This window comes from Aptenodytes patagonicus, chromosome 3 (genome assembly GCF_965638725.1).
Source record: "Aptenodytes patagonicus chromosome 3, bAptPat1.pri.cur, whole genome shotgun sequence".
Taxonomy (NCBI): Eukaryota; Metazoa; Chordata; class Aves; order Sphenisciformes; family Spheniscidae; genus Aptenodytes; species Aptenodytes patagonicus.
Genome location: NC_134951.1, coordinates 101,641,811 through 101,662,062, shown reverse-complemented (window position 1 = coordinate 101,662,062; position 20,252 = coordinate 101,641,811). Strand labels below are relative to the sequence as shown.

Sequence of the window (20,252 nt, the reverse complement as noted above, 5' to 3'; positions counted from 1 at the left end):
CAAGATAGAAGGGACCCATCGTTGGTTTTGGTGTTTTTTCTTCTTTTGTATTACCACATTAATGTGATGAGGTTTCATCATGAATTGCTGAACCAAGCCTTGTCTAAACACAGAGCAAAAAGGCAGTTTGTGTTAGAGAATCTATGGTCTAAGACCAGAGAGAGATATGGTGAGGAAGGATAACAAGGATGGACGGAGTTGGAGGCACAAGAGCAGCCTAGCCTCTTTTCAGTTTTTGTAGGCGCTATTTTAAAGGAGAGTTTCAAGGATAATGGAGTAAGTGTGTGAATGTTCATGGATAACATAGTGGAAGAAAATTGTAAAGGTGCTTGCTTGAAAAATTAAGTGGAAGATGTGGGCGGACATTAGGGCTGATTAAAGAAGGGACTTGTCCTTTCAATACTGAATGAGAGAGAAAAAATAGGGAAGTGAACTGTTGTGAAGCATTTGGAAAAGAAGACTTGCAACTTACCTGGAGGAGTACAAAGAGAAAGGTGACAAGATCAGGGTTGTAGGCAAGAAAAACAATCTTTGCAGCAGCCTACTGAATAGATATTAATAGGGCAAGACTGCATTTTCCAAGAGCAGAGAGAACAATATTGTGATGTTAAGATGTAAGTGATGATGGCATGGTCAAGAGTTTAAGTTGAGTGGGTAGATAAGAAACTTCTTAGAGATGCTATGCAGAGAGAATAAGCAAAATCTGAACAGAGCTGAGTTATGCAAATATAGAGGAAGGTCTAAGCTAAGTCTAGGTTACAGACTGGAGTTAATGGTTATGTCCAAAGGGATCAAGAAAAGGTGGTAACAACAATGCCTTGTTGTACTTTAGAGGTGATGAGCTTCTCACTCACTGAGGCTGTGAAAAATGCTGAGTTGTGAGTCTGGATACACAGTGTGAAGTAGAGAAGTGGGTAGCTGGGTTTAGCTTTTATGGATGAGATAGCCCCAGAGTAAAATTCAGACGAAGAAGAGGTTGAGGTGGAACATTGTGAAATTATCAGAAATGAGGGAAGGGTTTGACGATAATCTTTAGAAGAGCACATTGAAAAAATGGTAAGAGACAATTAAAAAAAACAAACAGAAAATAGTGGAATTAAAAATTCTAATGAATAGCAAGATTTTACTGGGCTGAAGAGAGAAGAAAGGTCCAGGAGAATGAGCATAAAGTGCAGGTTTTGAGCCTAGCTGGGAAAAATCATCGGTGTACTTTGACAACAGTAGATAAATGGCGTGGAAGTTGCCGAAACCTGCAAGGAGATTGTTAGAAGGAAATGTCCATCGGCGATTGTAAATAGCACATTCAAACTGCTTAGAAATGTGAGAGGAAAGGGAGAATGGTTGATGTTGGTTACCCGTGATTGAAAATTTAACCTTGGTTCCTTCAAACCCTTCAATGAGATAATGGATAAGAATACAAAGCAAAGTGAAGCAGTGAAGGTAAGAAAGGCAGAAGGTGAAAGAAGGTGGAGAAATAAGAGCAACCTAATGAGAATATAATGAGAAAGATGGGGAAATGATAGTAGGCAAATTTGCAAGACTCCTCAGAGGAGTTATAATGATAGGTGTACACATTGCCTCTGTTGCTAAATTAAAATGCATCTTCTTGATCTTCATACAAAACTGAGGAATCTCAAACAAAGATCAAGGTGTGGAGAAACATCCTGATGATGCTTTTTGTTAATGTGTTAATGAACTTGCTTGGTTAATGTCATAGAAAAAGTCATATAAACCCCTAGACAAAATCTTTTACCTGAACCTGTATACTTACCAATGATAATGCTTTTCAAAGACTGAAGCCTAAATTAAAATATGAAAAGAAGAGGTGGGTAGATGGGGGGTCTTGGTAGCTGTTCATCTGCTAAGTGGGACAAATTTTTTTATCTTTATTGAAACTACTAATACATTTTGAAGTGAGTAAGGCTTTTGTGTCTTTTGTCCTTTCTTCTAATTTTGATTTTTTGTCTTTATCTGCACAACTACTTTTCTGCTAACTTGAGAGCTACTCTAGCCTATGCCATTCATCACAAGAACATCTCAGAGGGACTTGGAAATGTTTCAAGTTTTAACAATCAGAGACTTAACCTGTTTTTTCTCATGTAAGTTACCTGCCTAGACACACTAGGAAGACAAACACTGAATAACAGAAGTTGAATAATAATAGTAATGAGGAATTTTGCATGAGAAATAAAAACCTGGTAAAATCAGGTCTTTTGTTGCAGATTGCTGAGATACTTTACCAGTGTAAGAAAGAGTGTTGACATTTGTCAGGCTATCCTCCATAAATTAGAATTACTGTACAGGGGAAGTGCAGCCTTGGCTGCCGTAACTATCCCTGCAACATCTGCTATTTTGTTGTGGTTTTTTTTCTTTGAAATACAAGGGGATATTTGGGGGTACGTTGGTAGTACTTAAAGTATCTATTTTCTTAGTTGATCTTTTTGTTCTATTATCATTACAATTTTTTTTATCTTTACCTAATCACATTTTCTGGCTTGCTTGTCAATTTAAAAGATAAATCGGGGACAAAAGAAAAAATGCTTTGATTGTTTGTGTTGTGTGTTGTTTGGGGGGGGGGGGTGTTAATGAATTCGTTGCTTTACAATAGTGTGAGGTTGATAGCCTAGGAAACTAAAGCATCAGTACATATTTTCTCAGACTATTTTGATAGTATGCTTTATCCCTGACCTGGAAAAGCCACCTCTGCATGTGAGAGGATAGTTCATTCTCCATAGCTCATTCAGTCCTTGTCCTTTTTGCTAGGACTGCCATCAAGATTGCTAATTATAGTAATAGGTTTGTGACGTGGGTACTTTTCCTCTGAAAACTGGTCAAATTCATTTGATACAGGCCATAAAGCAGCCATTAGCGGGTACCAAGTTTCAGCCACCATCAGTTTGACCTAAGTAGTAGCCGAACAGTGCAGTAGTGTTTTTCCCTCGCATCCTATTTCATTTTTTAATGTTCTTGTTGTAGCCAAAAAAAGCTTCCAAACTTCTATATTTCCAGAGGGTTTCAGACCCTTTTCTGCTGAAACCGAGTTGCCTATTTTCAATTGCAAGAAACTAAACCTGCATGAGTTAAATAAGCCAGCACAAAATAATGTCAAGAGTGGGCTTTACACAGCCTTGCATATGTTGGGTTTTTGGGGGCTTTTTTTACAAAAACGCCATTGAAGGTGTGGCTTGGACAGAAACACAGAATAAAGCACATTTTTCACATTTACAAAATCATTTCAGCTGTTAATACTGTAGCATCCTCCCTCAAAAGAAAGACATAAAGATATTATAGCTTTAAAATGTCTTATTTTGCTGGAAGAAAAGTGGCTTTAGAAAAAAGTGGTTTATGTCCACTAATTTAACATCATTGCAAAGGGAGCAAGAGGAAAATATTAACAAGGCTTGCATTTTTTTCATGTTGGCACTCAACATGATACTGGTGATTTAAAAGACTTTTTGTGGTATGGTATTTTTACACTTATGTCTATTTTTTTTAAAGGAAACTTCATAAAGTCTGAGATTTTCAGATTTTTGTTGCTAACACTTTTCTGGGTTTCCTAGCAGTGCTTTTCTTTAAATGGAAATGCAATCAGCCCTTACTTCATGGTGCCTTCGGTATTTCTTTCAGGAGTGACCACTAAGTCCAAGAGTCACATCCTCAATAATCCCTGAAAAAATTATTATTCCTCACCCCCTTACTACATCTAGATACATGGATTTAGATACACATATACACACCTTTACCTTTCTCAGAGCTGTTTTGCAGTATCAGTGGATTTTTCTGTACTTCACACTCAGGAATTGTGTTTGGATTACAAGAACTTGTATGCCTAGATGATGGTATTTATATACGTCCTGACTCTGATTCACTACTTTCATTAGCACTAGCATTCAAAATAGCTGATTCTGATTCAGAATCAGGCTGATTCCGACATCAGTGTTAATGATGTAATAATGCTGACTCCGAGCAGAATTTTTTCTGATTCCCTGATATGCGGGGGCATGTCTGCTTTACAGGTGCAGGTGCAGGTGTTTGATTGCAGCTCATGCAAATTTGTGGAAGCATTAAACAGATAACGGTGTAGATATGGTAGCCCAGAGTTAGCTACCGAAACAGTTTCGGAGGTTGCAGCCGGTATTGAGCTTCACGTACCCTAGCTGCGCTTCCCTTACTAGTCATACTTGCACTTGGTTAAAGATAGCATGGATAAATATATACAGCTTGTAGTTGCATCTGTCCCACCAGTGTGCATACATCCTGAGTGAGATCAGAATGAGTCCTGTTGGTATTTATTTTCTAGAAATTATCTTTAGTTTACGTGGTTATTTCCCCACAGGAATAAAGATTTTCCTGTACGTTTTGAAAATTTATGGCAAAGTTGATTTTGAAAATCTTGTGTGTAAATCTGTCATTGGCCTTTGCATAATTATCACGTCTTCAGGAATGCAACTGTACTGAAGCTAGAGACCAAGAGCAGCCCTGGTACTAGATCAGGAAAATGGAGGAAGACTGGCTTATGGCTGGATGTGGGGCCCTTAGCTCACTCCTTCTAACAGCACACATGCCAGTCATGTTGCACCACTGCTCATGCTCCTGGCAACTCGTCGATTCCATATTTTGCTCAGCATTATGGTTTCTGAGCTTTTACCTACCCACACAAACTCCTTTGTGCCTACAGTAGGCGTGCTCAGAAAATGCTGTATTTTGGATGCTCAGCGGGAACCTGACAGTAACATGAGAGAGTTTTTTTTTTTTCCAGGAGGAGGCACCTGTGCTGCCTTCCGAACTGCATGTGTGAAGTATAGTAAATATATGGGTTAAAAAAATCATAATTCAAATCCCTATAGTGGTACTGATCAGATCTCTGTTTCTGTAGCAATGAGAACCAAAGGTGGCCTTTTAAGGCTCACAGTTCATCTACCAATTTCCAGTTCTGCTTCAGGATTCTTAAAGTATTAGAGTGCGTGCTTTAAACCCACAAAACTTACCTTTACCTAATTTTCACCATTCTAACCTAAGTTTCCACGGAAACAGGGTTGAAAAAGCCGCTGGTAGCCAGCAGGCAGCCAGCAGCTGAGAGTGAGAACTCTCCTTTGTCACTTTCCACTACTGGATGCCTGCTGCGTGCCAGTGTGCAAAGCTACCTAGGCTTCTAAAATCTGGAATACTTTCAATTTGAGGGGGAAAAATTAAATTAATCTACTCTCTTCTCTCTTTGGATTGTCACAGTAAATTCCAGGAGGGCAAATGGGCTAATGAGTCCTGATCTGTTCAGTTACACCGAGCCCCACATAATCAAAGCTTTCCCAACGAACTGGGCCTCTCCTTTCATAATTTCCATGTTTTAAAAGCATTCTCTCTCAAACTTGGTGTCTGTGCACATGTACACGGATATTGTGGTACCTTAATTCTTTATGGCTCTATATGTATCCACGTATTTATGAGCCTTTTTTGCATATAGTATGGTTGATGTATAAAATTTCCTTTTTTCCTGTATACTTAGGGAACATTTCTGAATGAAGACATTATAACTGATCCTCAGTTAAATATTAGGAGTGGGATGTGAATGGAGATGGCTTTTAACCAGAAGTAGATTATAGCTGCGGGAAGACTAAAGGGTCTATTTGGTCAAGACTCATACAAAACTGAGATAAGCATGCACAACCTGACAAGATCAGATTAGACCCTTCCCCCACAAGTGCTTTTCCCATAAGTATTTATCTACTTTCTATTATAAATAACCAGGAAATGAAAAACAAGGATAGATTCTTTTTTAAAAAATAGCCTAGAAATAGAAATGCAGCTTCAAATCTTTGGGGCAATAATATTTTAAGTATGCAGTAAATTCCAATACTAGTTGCTGTTTTTGAAATGGGAGCAAAGTACTGAAATTCCTCGTGGCAGCTACATAAATCAGCAGCATTTATAAACAAAGCAGAACTTTGTACATATGTGCATTTTTGCCTACTATTGGGTACCTTAGAATTAAATAACTTATCACCTGTGAGAGAATAGGTGTTGACAGAGTCAGCACTGCTGTATTTTTAAGCTTGCCTGAGGCAACATAGCTGGCATTGAAGTTAAGCTTGGCATTTTTTCACCCTGTCCCTCCTCCCTCCAGCCCAAGTGAATGCTCACTTCATCAATGAGAAACACAACTGACTTGCCTGCCAGATGTAACGGAGATCCATGAATCCACATCTATTCTGCGAATTTGTGTTTCATTCAGATTGTCGATACTTTCACTTCCTCATGCAGTGGTGTTAAGGGGTAAAAGTCTGAAGCCATACATGTGCCACTGATTCAGAAATGCATATTTGTTGGTGATCCACTCATCAGAACCTGTGTGGATTGCCTTTCTGTTATAATAAAAAATAGCTCTTTAGCTTTGAGATTTAAAACCTTAAAAATGTACAGAATAATATTTTTACATTCATCTTTGAAAGTAATGAGTGTGTACTTTTTAAAACACTTCTGTCACCTAAGAATAATATTGATACTTTAAAAATCTCAAGATGAAAAATGTAAGTCCTTTTTTCTTTTCTTTTTTTTTTTTTTTAATCTTTTTTTCCTCTAGCATTTTACGATGGGATAATGAGACAGATGTCTCTCAACTGGAAGGACATTTTGACATTGTTATGTGTGCTGACTGGTAAGTACATAAAAATCATAAAACTCACGTTAGAAAAATAGCTTTGCTGGAGTAATTGTACTGTGCTGCTTGCTGATGGCTAAGCAAAGTCAACAAATGAAGCACAAAGCCACCTTAACCTCAACAAATTAATATTCATCTCCATGTGACAGTTATAAGGTAGTCTTCTATCACACAGTAACTTCTACCACATTATTTCCCAAAGATTGATTTTGAGAAGCATTTCCATTTTCTGGAATTGCCTCTGTTTCATGCTTGACGTATCAGTAAATGGACGACTTAGGCAAATTGCAAATAATTATGGCTCAGTGAGGAACAGCCTGGAGAAAAGGGAGTTTATCAACACAAACAGCTCAATTAGCTTACTTCTTAGGAAAGATCTGACTATTGATATAAGGGGATATATTTTTTGCTCCCCGGAAAATCTTTCCGAGATAAAAAAAGATTTTAAAAACCTTTTTCCCCCATCGCATTCTGTTTCTTAAATCAATTTGACAGCAATATTTGTAGACATAGGCTTTGTATTATTTACACAGGCAGATGTTAATTGTAAGAGAATTCTTAGTAAAAAAATAAGAGCACAGCACTTCATTTATGAAAAGGTAGATGCATGTTACAATATGGTATATTGTTTAATAATTTATGCAAATAGATTTGATTACTGACACAATCCTTTTCTGATACTGGATTTGCAGAATTGTGCTGTGCTATATTTGCTGCATGCTAACTTTACAAATGGTACATTATTAATTATTTGTGTTATATAAATGGAGACAGTGTAAAAAGAGATGTGCAAATTTCATTTGTGAGACTAGATACTTTTAAATGAATCTGTCTTCCCTTCATGAATATTTGCTTTTGACCCTTTAAATGTCCAAAACAGAAAAAGCTGTTTATGTTTTGTTGCACGTAACTATTGTGAGAGACCAAATTCTGAAAACAGGGACTTCGTAGGACAGCTCAGTTCAGCAGATTTCTGTACCTTACTAAGAAATAGTTAAAGGAAAAAGGCAAAGGGAAGTATGAAGCTGTCTATTGTCTTTTTAAACAATGTTCTTTTTAAATGGCTTCTGATAAAACATTCCTCTAAAGCTTTTGTTTGTTTGTTTGTTTGATATTTTGCTATTTAAGCAAACTCTTCTTGTTTCAGAAAAGTTACTGGGTTTGTATAGCACTGGAGAAAGTGTATTTAGTCGTCTTTTTTCCTTTTTCCAATACCTATTTGTTGACAGAACGCGACAGTGCTTCATTTCTCTTAGCATTTAATTTCAGAAAAGTTCTTTGTTCCCAAAAAGGACAGAGGAGGGTTTCTAACTAATCGCTGATAATGTGCCTCAGAAATGCATCATCTGATTAAAATAAGGAGCTAAACAACACCATATGATTTCAGCAAGTAATTTAGTAAATGCCTTCCTCACCAAATATTAGAATGGATACTCCAGGTTTCATTGCACAGATGAAGTTAATGCTGGACAGGATTAGATCAGATTAAGTATGAAAGTCAGATCAGAGTGCTGGCGGACATGAGCAGGAGGGCAGCAGTCTTCTCGGAGGCTTAGACAAGGCTCACATATGGATGTTCTCCAGATTATGTGGGTGAAGCAAGGTCTTGCCAAGAGATTTAGAGTTAAATTTGTTCTTCACACAAATATCAAAACAACCTGGCTGTGCCATCGCTTGTATTCTTGATACTCACACCATGTCATCCTATTTGTGCTGGGAGTACAGCAGAGTGGAGCAAGACTTAAGTTGTTTTTTTCAGTAATATTCTTGCCTAATACTCCTCCCAGTCTGTTTGGAAATAGCGTAGTTTCTTTAGGAAACAAAGAATCAAACATGACAGGTAACATACATAATGCATTTGCAATCCCTGCATTTTGTACATTTATTTTGAAGCACTTAAGATGCAGGTAAATGTATAAATATTTATAGATTTCTAAAAAATAAATAGAAGTGCGCAGGTTAGCTTGAAGTATGTGTTTTTATTCACAAATTTTCTCTATTTTCTTATTGCAAGTGCCCGTATATATAGGTTAATATCCCTTTGTTGTTTGTTTCTTTTATAAATCATTCTTTTAGTTATGGACACTAGGTTTTCTGGTACATGAAAAGGCTGGGGAAAAAAATGTCCCATGCTTTATCAAACTTGAATCTTCTTTTCATTTTCATGTATTTCTCTTCCAAGATACAGAATTGGCTTGAGAACTGTTGGCAGGATTTTTGCTCTCTGAATTTTTTGGGCTGCTATTGAAGAGGAAAAAAAAGATATCTCTTTTCTTATAGCTCCTCGGCTGAAACCTGAAGTATGCAGCGATAAAAACAGATAGAATAGATTGCATTTAGTTTAACACCATCATATAGCTCATTGTCAGTCAATAAAATCTGGGATTAGAACAGAGAACTAGAAAGCAAAAAAATCTGAGTTCAAATATTAGGTACATGGATAAATTTTTATTGAAGTATTTCCAGCAAGGGTGATATTGTCTTGATTCTCTGAATAGCTAACCAGCGGTACTGCTTGATCCCATTTACATGAAAACAAGCTCTATTCATAAACATATTCCAAATACACATGGAGGTTCGAGTAAAAATGTACATGATTACAACAAGCAGCGATATGTTTATATTCATATATTTACAGGCAGACTTTCATAAACCTTGTGTGCAGGGGTGGAAAATAAGCTATTTCCCAGAACAGACAGCCTATTAGTTAACAGCTAAATTTAGTAGCTCAACTAGATTATAAAATAAATAAGAGGCAAACTGTGAAAGCTAGTCATTATTTAACCATTCAGGATTTTGACAATAAAAAAAGTTTCATGGTTCAGCAGTTCCGAAATAACTTGTAAAATGTCAACTATGAGATAAAAATAAGGAAAAAAAAAATCTTGGTGAGGTCACACCTGGAAGAAGGGTACACTGGAAAAAAATACTGAAATAATGGAATTTTTAGAGCATTATTCACTCACCTCATTTTAGGGGGGGGGGAGGGGAGGGGAGATTTTAAGGCCAGGTGAGGGCTGCCAGAATTTTAGACTTTCATTTGACCTACACTTGTGGATATAAAGTCATGCAGGCGCTGGAATTGTAAGAGTGAGTATGAACAGAGGAGGAGAAATAACAGGTGCCTGTATGGACGGGCCAAAACCAAGACTCTTCCAAAGCTCTTGAGAGCCTCATATTTCTGGTTATTTAAAAGGAAGCGTATATCCTTTTCTTTATTAAGAAAAAGTTGCTGACATTTTTAATCCAAGGAGAGAGTCAGGGCCAATAGGACTGAGCCAATAGAAAAATCTCTGTCTTTCACGTTCTTGTGACACAGGTTTTCACAAATTTGATGTAGAGACAGTATAAGGTCTAGATCCCCATATCGTTTTGGAAATGCATAATATCCCACTTTATTTAGATAGACTGATTATATTCTTCAAGTTTGGCATGTGCATAAGTATTTGCACAACAGAGGCTGGGGGGGCTATCCCACATTACTTTCACTGCTGAGATTTTTGCTGAAGTCATGGGGAGTTGTGGATTCACCAGAAATGTAGAACTGAACGGAAAGTATTCTTTAAATATCTTAAAATATGTCAATTTTGTCTCCATTAGTATTTCATTTAATATAAGGAAATCTTTTTGCAGGAATGCAGTAAGATCTCTGTCCTTCTTCAGTTTAAATTTATTATTCGTTTTAAGCCTGGTTTCTTGCACACGCTTTCAAGTGCATTGGAATCTGACGACATGGAAGTAAGGGTTTTTTCAGTTTATGTCAGCCGTGTAGTTGAAGGCAAACAAAAAGATAAATGGCTCTATACACTAGGCACTATACATGAATGTAATCATGTCTGAAGTACACCTGTAAGCTAAGCTCTTTTACCAATTGCAAAGTATGCAAAAAGAAAAATAAGTTCACATCATAGCCTATAAAATAAGTATATGCCCCTTGTTGCGAGGCACAAGATAAAAGGATATCAGCATGAAGCAAACTGAGAATCTACTTGGTTTTTTAATTTGTTTCCTTGTGGCTTACTGTTACTTCCATACAGTTTTGGTAGAAACTTTCATTTTGGTTTTAACGGTAATTTAAAACAAAAAAAAAACCAAGAAGAGAGAAGTGACAAGTTTGCCTGCCTGTTCATACAGATTTCACAGGTTAAGAGCACTGCCTAAACAAAGGCCAAATCATAAACTGTGTTCTTGCCTCTCTACTGCTGTGCTCTGAAACTTCCTTGATGACCTGAGAAACCCTTGCTATTCCTGTCCTGAGCTACTGCTTTCACAGCATCCTTACTACATAAACATGAGACATTGCCGCTAAAGTAGTGGTGAGCTAAGCCAAATTTGAATTGAGGTATGAGAACTGAGTGAGAATGGTTTAGAACAATACGTTATTTAATTTCACTGAGCTGTTGTGAGCTTTGAAGGATTCTCTCGGGTACGTTTTCAGTACGCTGTGGTCATACTTAGTCATACAAATTCTACTGGTAAGAGAAATTCCATGACTAAATCTCCTTGCGTGGGCCAGATCCTGTGCTGGCCCCGTCTGCAGCACAGGTTATCTAATGACTTCTTCAGGATTTTCTTCATTCAAGGCATCCTCCGACTCAGAGGGAGGACAGAGATGTTCCCTGGAGTCACTGCATTGCATTAACATTGCTTCCAGCCTTCTCTGCTCCCTCTGGTCAGAGTATGTGGCTTACAGAGCAACAGTCTGGAAATCACAATATTGGAGACTATTTTCAATTGAAGTAGGTCCTGTTCCCAGGGACAGGCCTTTTGGAGGGCAGGGACAAGTTGGGAGCAGAGCCAGGGCAACTGTCCCAGGTTATCTGGGTTTCCTAAGCTAACAGGGCTAAGAGTCTACCTCCCATACAACCAAAATATCAAGTGGGAGTCACACAGAAAAAGTATTATTGAAGTTGTCTAATCTCTTGGCAGGTCATGTAACCATTTTAAGTTCTCAGACACTCAGTTTCTGGTGAACAAAGGCCTGTAGTTCTCTCATTGTAAAGGAACAAGATTGGTAGCAGCGGTTGTGCCCCTATCTCATTGTAAAAAGAGAGAATGGTATGCAGGTCCATGAAAAAGGAATTTTAGCACTGGTAAGCTGCTCCAAAATTGTGTTTCTACTACACTGCTTTCAAAAATAAAAATATTATAAGTGCATTTTTCATTTGGAATGTACGTCTGTCTACACAGGATCTCAGCAAGTCTTAAATGTGTGCATGCTTGCGATGTTTCATGTTGAAGAAAATTAATTTTAGCGATTCTTTTGGGAGAGGACTCATGCCCTGTATTCCACCTCATCTGTAGGTGGCTAAGTTCCCGGTGAAGTAGTGTCTTATGGTATCTATCTGCATAGGGATCTACCTGAGGTGAATGTGATTAAAACTCCCAGGAGACATTAGAGATAACAGCTGCTGTTTCAATGAATTAAATTTAAACAAGCATTTTTTCAGTAAGGTTTTTCCAGTAAGATTAATCAAGGCTGAGGGGCAGCCATCATGCCAATTGCTCAAGTTTAAATTTTCTTGTGCTCAGGCTGTCAGAGAAATTGTTAGCTAGTACTTCGATATCTTCAGAAGAAATTCAAAAGGCCATATTTCTATATGAAATGTTCTTTAAGAAATGTATGGATACCCAGTCTACCATATTTTCTCCTCAATGTGAGGTTCTGCCAGTTTTTACTGGTGAAATTTGGTCACTGACAAGTTTTCCGATAGGTTTTTTTTTTTTCCTGAGTAGCAAAAATTCACAGCTCTTACACAGCTGCTTGACCCTATGATATGTAATACTGTATTCTCCTTGGTAGCTGTGGAGTGTCCTTACCTAAATATCCACACATATTCTGTTCTTGATGACTGGCATGTGGTTGGCAGACCACTTTTATCTCTTCAGTGTTTTCCTATATTCTTTATATTCTTTTAGAAATTTCAAACCTGGAAAAAAATTACCCACATCTCTTCAGAAAGAGATGTTTGAGAATAAAGGAGTATAGAAAACAATCATGAAGAATGGAAAAAATGCCATGTAGTGTGGAACTTGAGCTTGACACAGGCTGGGAAGAAGTTTTATTACAGAGAAAGCATGAAAAATAATGAAGAAAGAATCACATTATTTGTGGCCTGCTTGGTAGAGTTTCTCATCTGAATCGACAGGATAAATGCAGCCCATGGTAGTAAGGACTGAAAGGCATCAGTTGCTATCCGATGGCTGTTCACTAACCATTGTAAATGCACTCTCATCCACAGTAACTACATGTCCACAAATATCTAGTCAAGAGTGATTGGCACCCTGGTTGCCACTATTAGTATATAAATTAAGGTACTGAGGGGCATGAAGAATGAATTATCCCCTCAAATCATGAGGTAATCACGCCAAAATAGGGCTGAGCATGTTGGCAACATTGCATGGGAAAATTGACTCTGCTGCTATCCTTGCGGGACCCATGCTGGAGATGAAGGATTTCACTCTTGAGAGAGGACAACTCTGTACGATCTGGGTCATTGTATTTGAACAGTGTTTGAGGGAGAGAGGAGGTAGGGGCTTGTAAATCTTTGTAGGGATAGATAGAGATAGATATATAAATAGAACAAATATGCGTCATAGATAATAATGAATTAATGCCACAACTGTGAAGGTAAAAGGAAAAAAAAAATACCCTTAATAGTAACACCTGAAATACAATAGAAAATACTTTAAAAAACTCCACCACCCCCCCCTTGTGTAAAAAAACCTGTAAAATATTAACTTTGTATATTGATCCTGATTTCTGATATGGTAGTATTTCAATAGCTAGCATATGTATTTTTTAATATTTAAAAGTACCTGAACTGGACAGAAATGTAGTCCACAGTTTCTCTTTTACAGCATTGTGTAAACATATGTAATTAGCCTTGTACTTATCTGCGTTAGTATCATTAGAATTGAAAACCCATTTTAATCTGGATTCTGTTCTCTTCTCAATGTCAGCCTGTTTCTGGACCAGTACAGAGCTAGCCTTGTTGATGCAATAAAGAGATTACTCCAACCCAGTGTAAGTATGTTTCTATTTTCTCCTGAACACTGGCTTCAGAATAATTAGTCTGTGCACAATGATTGAGAGAGTAATGGAATGGCAGGATTAATGTCATGTAATACTTTAATACTTATTATGTCCAACTTCAATTGAGTCTTCTAATCTATCAGATTCTTTCCTAATCATAAACTAGGAAACTTCTTATACTTGGCCTTCTGATAAGGAACACAGTGGGTAGTAAAATAAATGAAACCGCTTCAAAGATAGCGTGAGATTATTTTTATCAAAGCGTTTCTCAAGTATTTTCCTTTGATAATAATGTCTTCATATTAAAGTAAAAGTACGATATTGAAAGTTTTTATGTTGGCTTCTGTCATTTGTAATCCCTTCAATTGTAACCTTTGTCATTGTGTATTTATTTATTATGAAAGAATATTTTTTCTTTTCATTTCTGTTTATATAAAATGAACAAAACCCTTATGCATATATTGTAGCCTAAATCTTTTTTTCCATTAAGTAAGCCCTGTATTTACATGTTTTATACCTTAGAACATAATGAAATTAAGCTCTTCATAAAATGCTTACATGTTCTACATGAGTGTCACTGAGGAAATATTTTACCGATCTCAATCTATTAGGCTGTTAAATCAGAGGCACCTACGGGCAAAAAAAGCGCTGTTACATGCATATACTTATACCCAACAAATAATCCTGAATCTCAAAAAAAAGTTTTTAAAAAGAAGTTACCAAAATGAGAATATGAGAAAACATGTGAAGTAATTGCTATAAGTAGGAATTTAAAACAGGAATTTTACCTTTCATGTTTACCATACAAATCTTCCAGTAAGGTAAATTTTCCATTTCAAAACGAAAGTATTTCATGTTAGCACTGCATCCTCCAAACTTTATTTTAAAATTGTATTGTACTTTTTGTACAAGAGATTTTCTCTGTAAAAGGAATAGAAGACCCAAACGTGCAAAGACTTAAGAAACCGAGTTATTTTAGTCATGTAAGTAATCCCATTCTTTGCTAAGAGTAATCAGGTTTCTATTCTTGGTTCTATCACAGACTTTCCAGAGTGACCTAACGCACGTTACTTAAGACTGAATTATTTTAATGAGCTGTGGGGCAAGGCTGCCAGGAAGACAGGAGAAATGTGGCCACCCTGAGGAAAAGGTTACGCAGATATTTCTGTCAGTGGCAGCAAGGGGAGGTTAAGCAGCTCCTTCCCAGAGTGATGCCTCCTGACTTTCATGATGTACCATCAGTTATCAGGGTGCAATAATTCTTGGGACCAGAGGTGATCTGGAACACAAAGCTGATCCCAGTTTACAAAAATGCAAAAAGTATTTTTTTTCAGCCCCGATCAGTGTCCACACCTGGTTCTTTAGGTAGCCCCGTACTGGCTCCATGAAAGGACACTGGGGGAGAAGAGTATGAGTGGCAGGAAGAGAAGTGTATAAGAGATGCTCTGGTGCCTGTGACCTGGCTAGAGCCTCTAGCTGGAGTGGAAGAATAGCTGTTAGTTGCTTTGTCTCCTGCTTGTAGCTCATCACGGTCTGGTGGTCTACATTGCCAAGAACATGAGTACACACATACATTTGTATATGCACACACACACACACACATTCTTTACCTGGGCTGATTAGCCCAACCAGAGAATTTGATTTAAAAAGCAATGACGATAAGGCAGCCTGAATTTTAAGTAGTGTTCATAGCTCAAGTTTCCATCTATAGACAATACAGGAATTGTTAACCCAACTTTAAACCAAAACTGGCCTGACTTCGTTGCTTTTGAACTCCAGTCAGTTAATTCAAATTCAGAACATGCTTTTGTTTTTCAGAGCAGATGAACTACATTCCTTTGTGAATGTAGATGGAGTAAAGGGAGATGGCTTTTTTGTTTCCTGTCTCCCTCGTCTGGCTTGCTTCTGCACATTGTGATTAATAGCATAGCCTGTACTTATTTGCTCTGCATTTTAGGCCATGGTTCCTATCTCTTACCGGCAAAGCTAGCTTAAGAAATTCTTGCTCCTTGCAGGAATTTCTGTTGCAGAGTTTTGGACCACTGTCTGAACTGTATTTTTTAACTAGTCATTTGCCTAATCCACTTTATGGATGGTCATATGGATGGATATCCAGTTATGGCGTGGCCTTGCAAATTATTGTAATTCATAACTAAGAGGACAGCAAACTATTGTGTGGGGTGGAAGCTGGGAGTACAGACACCTTAAATGAGCTCTCTTGTCCAAAAAGGACATGTTGAACAGAGATGCCTTCAAGCATATGCTTTCAGGGTTTGAAAGACCCAAATAAAAGCATATACTCATTTGAGATCCCAGGAGAAAATGCAATCACAAGTACATAATAGTTATTATTTTTACTGTTCTTGTTAACCTGTATAAATCTAAGGATAACATCAGAGGAAACTTTACTAGATGGCGCTATACTTTGCCCTTTAAAGGAAAAATAAATTAATAGTGAACTCATTTGCCAGTTGCAATAATTAGGAGTAGTTTATGGGCATTAGTTTATGCCCAAGCTAAGGCATAAACTACTTTGATTAAGTTCACTCTTCTACATGAATTATTTTGTCTCAAATTTAGAAATTACATTTCCTTCTTGGTAATACTTTGCCAAATTGATAGAGGAACGATCTCAAATTGAAGACACGTCTAGATGTAAGATATCTTTCAAGTGTAACTAGGATACAACTAGGATAGAAGAGTTCATGGAAAAATAATAGCCAGCAAAACCGAAAGGAAGAATGGAGTAAACAGAAAATAACGGGTATCCTTACAAAGCTGTCTTGAAGGAGACATTCAGAACAGGTAATTATTCATACTGTTAGTTTAAACAGAGATAAATTGATCTGCAGTATTTCCTTTTTCATTAAGGATGTTATTTGTGGCTATTAGAACCCTTATGGCACAGAATGATGTGTTTTGGGTAACTTTTTGTTTTCCTGGAAACAGGACTCTGGTCATTTCAGTCATCTGATTCATAGTATGGCCCCATGGACAGTTGTATTGGCACAGGAAGAGAGGACCAGAAATTCACACAGGCAGAAATGAGCAGCTCAGAGAGTTACTGGGGGCTGAAATTTCTTATCTGAATTTGTTACAAATGCAAATGTCACCTGTAAACCAATTCCAAGAATTAGGCGCTGAAATTTTACATCAAACAAATTTATCTTGAATGGCTGTATTTTATTCCTCTTATAAGCAAGCTACTTGGTTTGCCAACATTTAGTTTTATTTTTTCCTATCAATAAAATGTGCTTTTAATTTCAATCTCAGAATAAGCAGTTGCTTGTTTGCGTATTTCCATAATTAGGAACATTTTTTTTGAAGGCTTTGATTCTTCTGTGGCCTATCCATTCAAAATCCCAAGGAAGTCAATTGGATGCTATTGAACTGTGATTAGTACCAGCAAATAAGACTGCATTTGATAATGATTGATGAGTCATAGTCATGTCCAAAATGTGAACGTCTGTCCCATTATCTTACTGCAGCATTTTAGTGACACTTCAGACTATTGTAACGGACATTTTCCTCTGTGTTTTGTTCACGAGTTTACTGGAAGTATTTTTCCGGCTGGGGAAAGGCCATTCTGAACTTTAAACATCATCCTAAACTGAGAGGCGCTTTTGAATTACAAGCTTTGAATTAAACAATCGTGGGATAGTCCATCAAGTGTAGATCTAGGCCACCGGTCTAATTTTTTTATTGTACAGCAACCAGAAAATGAAAAACATTTTAAAATTAGAAATGTGAATGCGGTTCTACAACAGCTAGCGGAATCGCAGAGATCAGGCAGTTGACAAGACAGTGCTTTAAACCCAGGTTATGAAAGATCAGAATTGACCACAGTACCTCCACAGTACCTGCCAGTTTTGAGGAGATTATTGTAGTATTAAATTTAGTCATGATTTCTTGGGTTTTATCAGCAAGGGAAAGATCCTCAGGTGTTTTAGATGCACACTAAATTCAATAGAGGAATGGGGTTTTACACCAACTAAGGAGCTGGCCAAAAGTAACTGTGTAGTGATTTCCATAAAAGGCCATTCCCCTTTTTCAAAGTTGTTTCAAGATTTTCAGTCTGGTTTTAAGAGATATTTCATACCATGTTACATTCTATTTTACTGTATTTCTCTTTCAAATTAAATTTGAAGTAGTCTACAGAGAGTATAAGAAGGAATGACCGCATGGACTGCTGACTCCAAATGGAAATCTGTAAGGGGGTGCTGTTGTATGAGCATTGCTTCCTCATCGAAGCTGCTGGATCAGTGGCTGATGTGGCCCACGGCCGTCTCCGTTCATGAGGTTTAGCCATTCCTGAAGTCCCTGCGTGAATCGTGTGCTCAGTAAGCCCTGGGTGGGGAACATGTTTTCCATTACAGTGACCTCTCTCTGAAGCTGCCCGTGAAGATGAGGGACTCCAGAGTGGAGTCTCATCCTTCTTATGCCAGGAAGGGTCTCTGCAGAACAACGTTCTGGGGAGTGTGAGATGGCAGCAGGAGGAGGAGGATCCTGGGCTGAAGGCTCCATTTGCTGCCCACTTCTGTCTGATGACATTAAAGCATGTCAAGGATGTGAGGGAACTGACTGTGAATTTCCTGTGTTTAATGTTTTTCATCCTGAGCTGAGCCTATATTCAGACCTAACATTTACATAAGCAATTCCAGTGCCTTCGGTGGGAGGTACACCTTTTTGCACCTCGTATTTAGCCACAGAATTAAAGTTATAGCTACATAAATGAACAGAAGTGAGTTGCTTTGGATATTGCCCTAGGTCTCGTTTGTGCTTAAATTTCCCATGAGAAAGATGAGGGTAACAGTATTTCCCTATCTCACAGAGGCATTGTGAGAATAAATACAGTGCTGTGGTATTAATGATTGGAGTCTTCTAAGTACACGTTAGTACCGTAGATACTGATGTAGAGTTTTTGTTGCTGCCTCACTGTGCGTTGTGTCAGCGTATGTGTGCATGAGCTGTAACACACAGATTTGTTCCCTATCCTCCTCACTAAGTATCTGTGTCAGCATTGTAACTTTCCAGAGTTCCCACTGAAATTCTCTCTTCTGATCACTTTTTTCCTGTGGTATACAAGATTGCATTTTCTCAAGCCAAATATTCTTCTACAGCGTCTAATCATTTTATAACTTCTTCAGATCCTTAAAAATATTTTTTTTGTCTCTTCGGTTGATTACAGCACCTCACAAATTAGTCTTAGCTCTCATTAATATAGAAGTTAAATACAAGAACTCACGGTAAACTTTGTGGCTCCCCTCGGTGTGATATGCTGTTGGCTGATACTAGCCTTTGTTTACAGCTCTTCAACCAGTTTTCATTCCATGTGACAGAACACGGTATTCAGCCAATTAGAATTAATTTCGCAAATAAGATTTCAAGAGATGCTATATCATGTAGGTTAGGTTTTGGGCTAGTACTTTGCACAGAGTGTCTAAAATCTATCAGTTCAAGGTACAGTCATTTTTGCGTTCTTAAATACAGAAGGATGAGCAAAAAATTAGCTAATGGACCATAATGTATTGCCTGGGCATCATAAATGGCCTAATCGTCTTGAAAGATCCAGAATTACTATGCAAAAACATCAAGTCCTGCTTTAAATGCAATTTACCAATTTAAGGTCAAATTCGGTTGCGCTGCTCAGGTAGTTTAAAATATCTTTAAAAAATTAATGATCGGGTCTGATTTTCCTCCCCTTTTGCCTTGTTTTACACTGTTGTAATTCCACTGACAGCAAATGGGAGGTAGTCTCCTATGTGTGAGAGAAAAAAAGAAAATCATTATTTACAGTCTTTGCATGGTCATGAGCTAACAAATGGATTTTGCATTGAGTGTATGTTTTGTATGCTTTTCTGTGTTTTATTTTGGTAATTCATAGCCCCCATTATTATATGAAAAGGAGCAGATGTATGGTAGTTGGCAGTTTTCTAAAGAAAATACTTATTTGTTACTTTCTATTTTGCATTTGTTTAATCACAGAAATCTTGCATGTTTTGAACAATTATTTGTATTACCCTATTTTAGTATTTTACCAAGAGGACTATTGACTTTTCCAGCTTGAGTATATTAAAAGCTTAGTCAGGTGTATGTTATATCTGGTTCCCTTCCAGTTTTAAAAATGTATAAATTCTCTTTTTAATGTTCCAGGGAAAAGCAATGGTATTTGCTCCACTCCGAGGGAATACTTTAAACCAGTTTTGCAATCTAGCTGAAAAAGCTGGTTTCTCTATCCAAAGACATGAAAATTATGATGAACACATTTCGAACTTCCACTCCAAGGTTAGTTTTCTGCTTGTGTTAGATAACACTTTAATCCGCATTGCATTTTGAAGAGATCATGGTCCTTTTGGCAGGTAACCTAAATGTTTGATTAAAGTACTCCTTAGGTGTGCTGTTTCTGAACAGCTATTTTTGTATCTGATTATTTTGTGTGGTAGAACCATCCTTTATCTCCGCTCGTCTAGAAGAGTTTTGCAGAAGCATCTCCTGTTTACCCTTTTCATTCATAGAAATCTAATTTATGGGAGCCTTTTCTTGTTGTTGTTAGCTGCCTAT

At 37.4% G+C, this 20,252-nt stretch overlaps 1 protein-coding gene across 1 annotated transcript in view; it reads left to right on the top strand.

Moving 5' to 3' along the window:
- Positions 1–20,252, top strand: part of CAMKMT (calmodulin-lysine N-methyltransferase) — a 223,285-nt gene that overhangs the window by 196,603 nt on the left and 6,430 nt on the right. Inside the window, exons 8-10 of the mRNA XM_076334423.1 lie at positions 6,578–6,652; positions 13,619–13,682; positions 19,845–19,976. Coding sequence (XP_076190538.1) covers positions 6,578–6,652; positions 13,619–13,682; positions 19,845–19,976 — 271 coding nt within the window. The remainder of the gene's footprint in view (positions 1–6,577; positions 6,653–13,618; positions 13,683–19,844; positions 19,977–20,252) is intronic.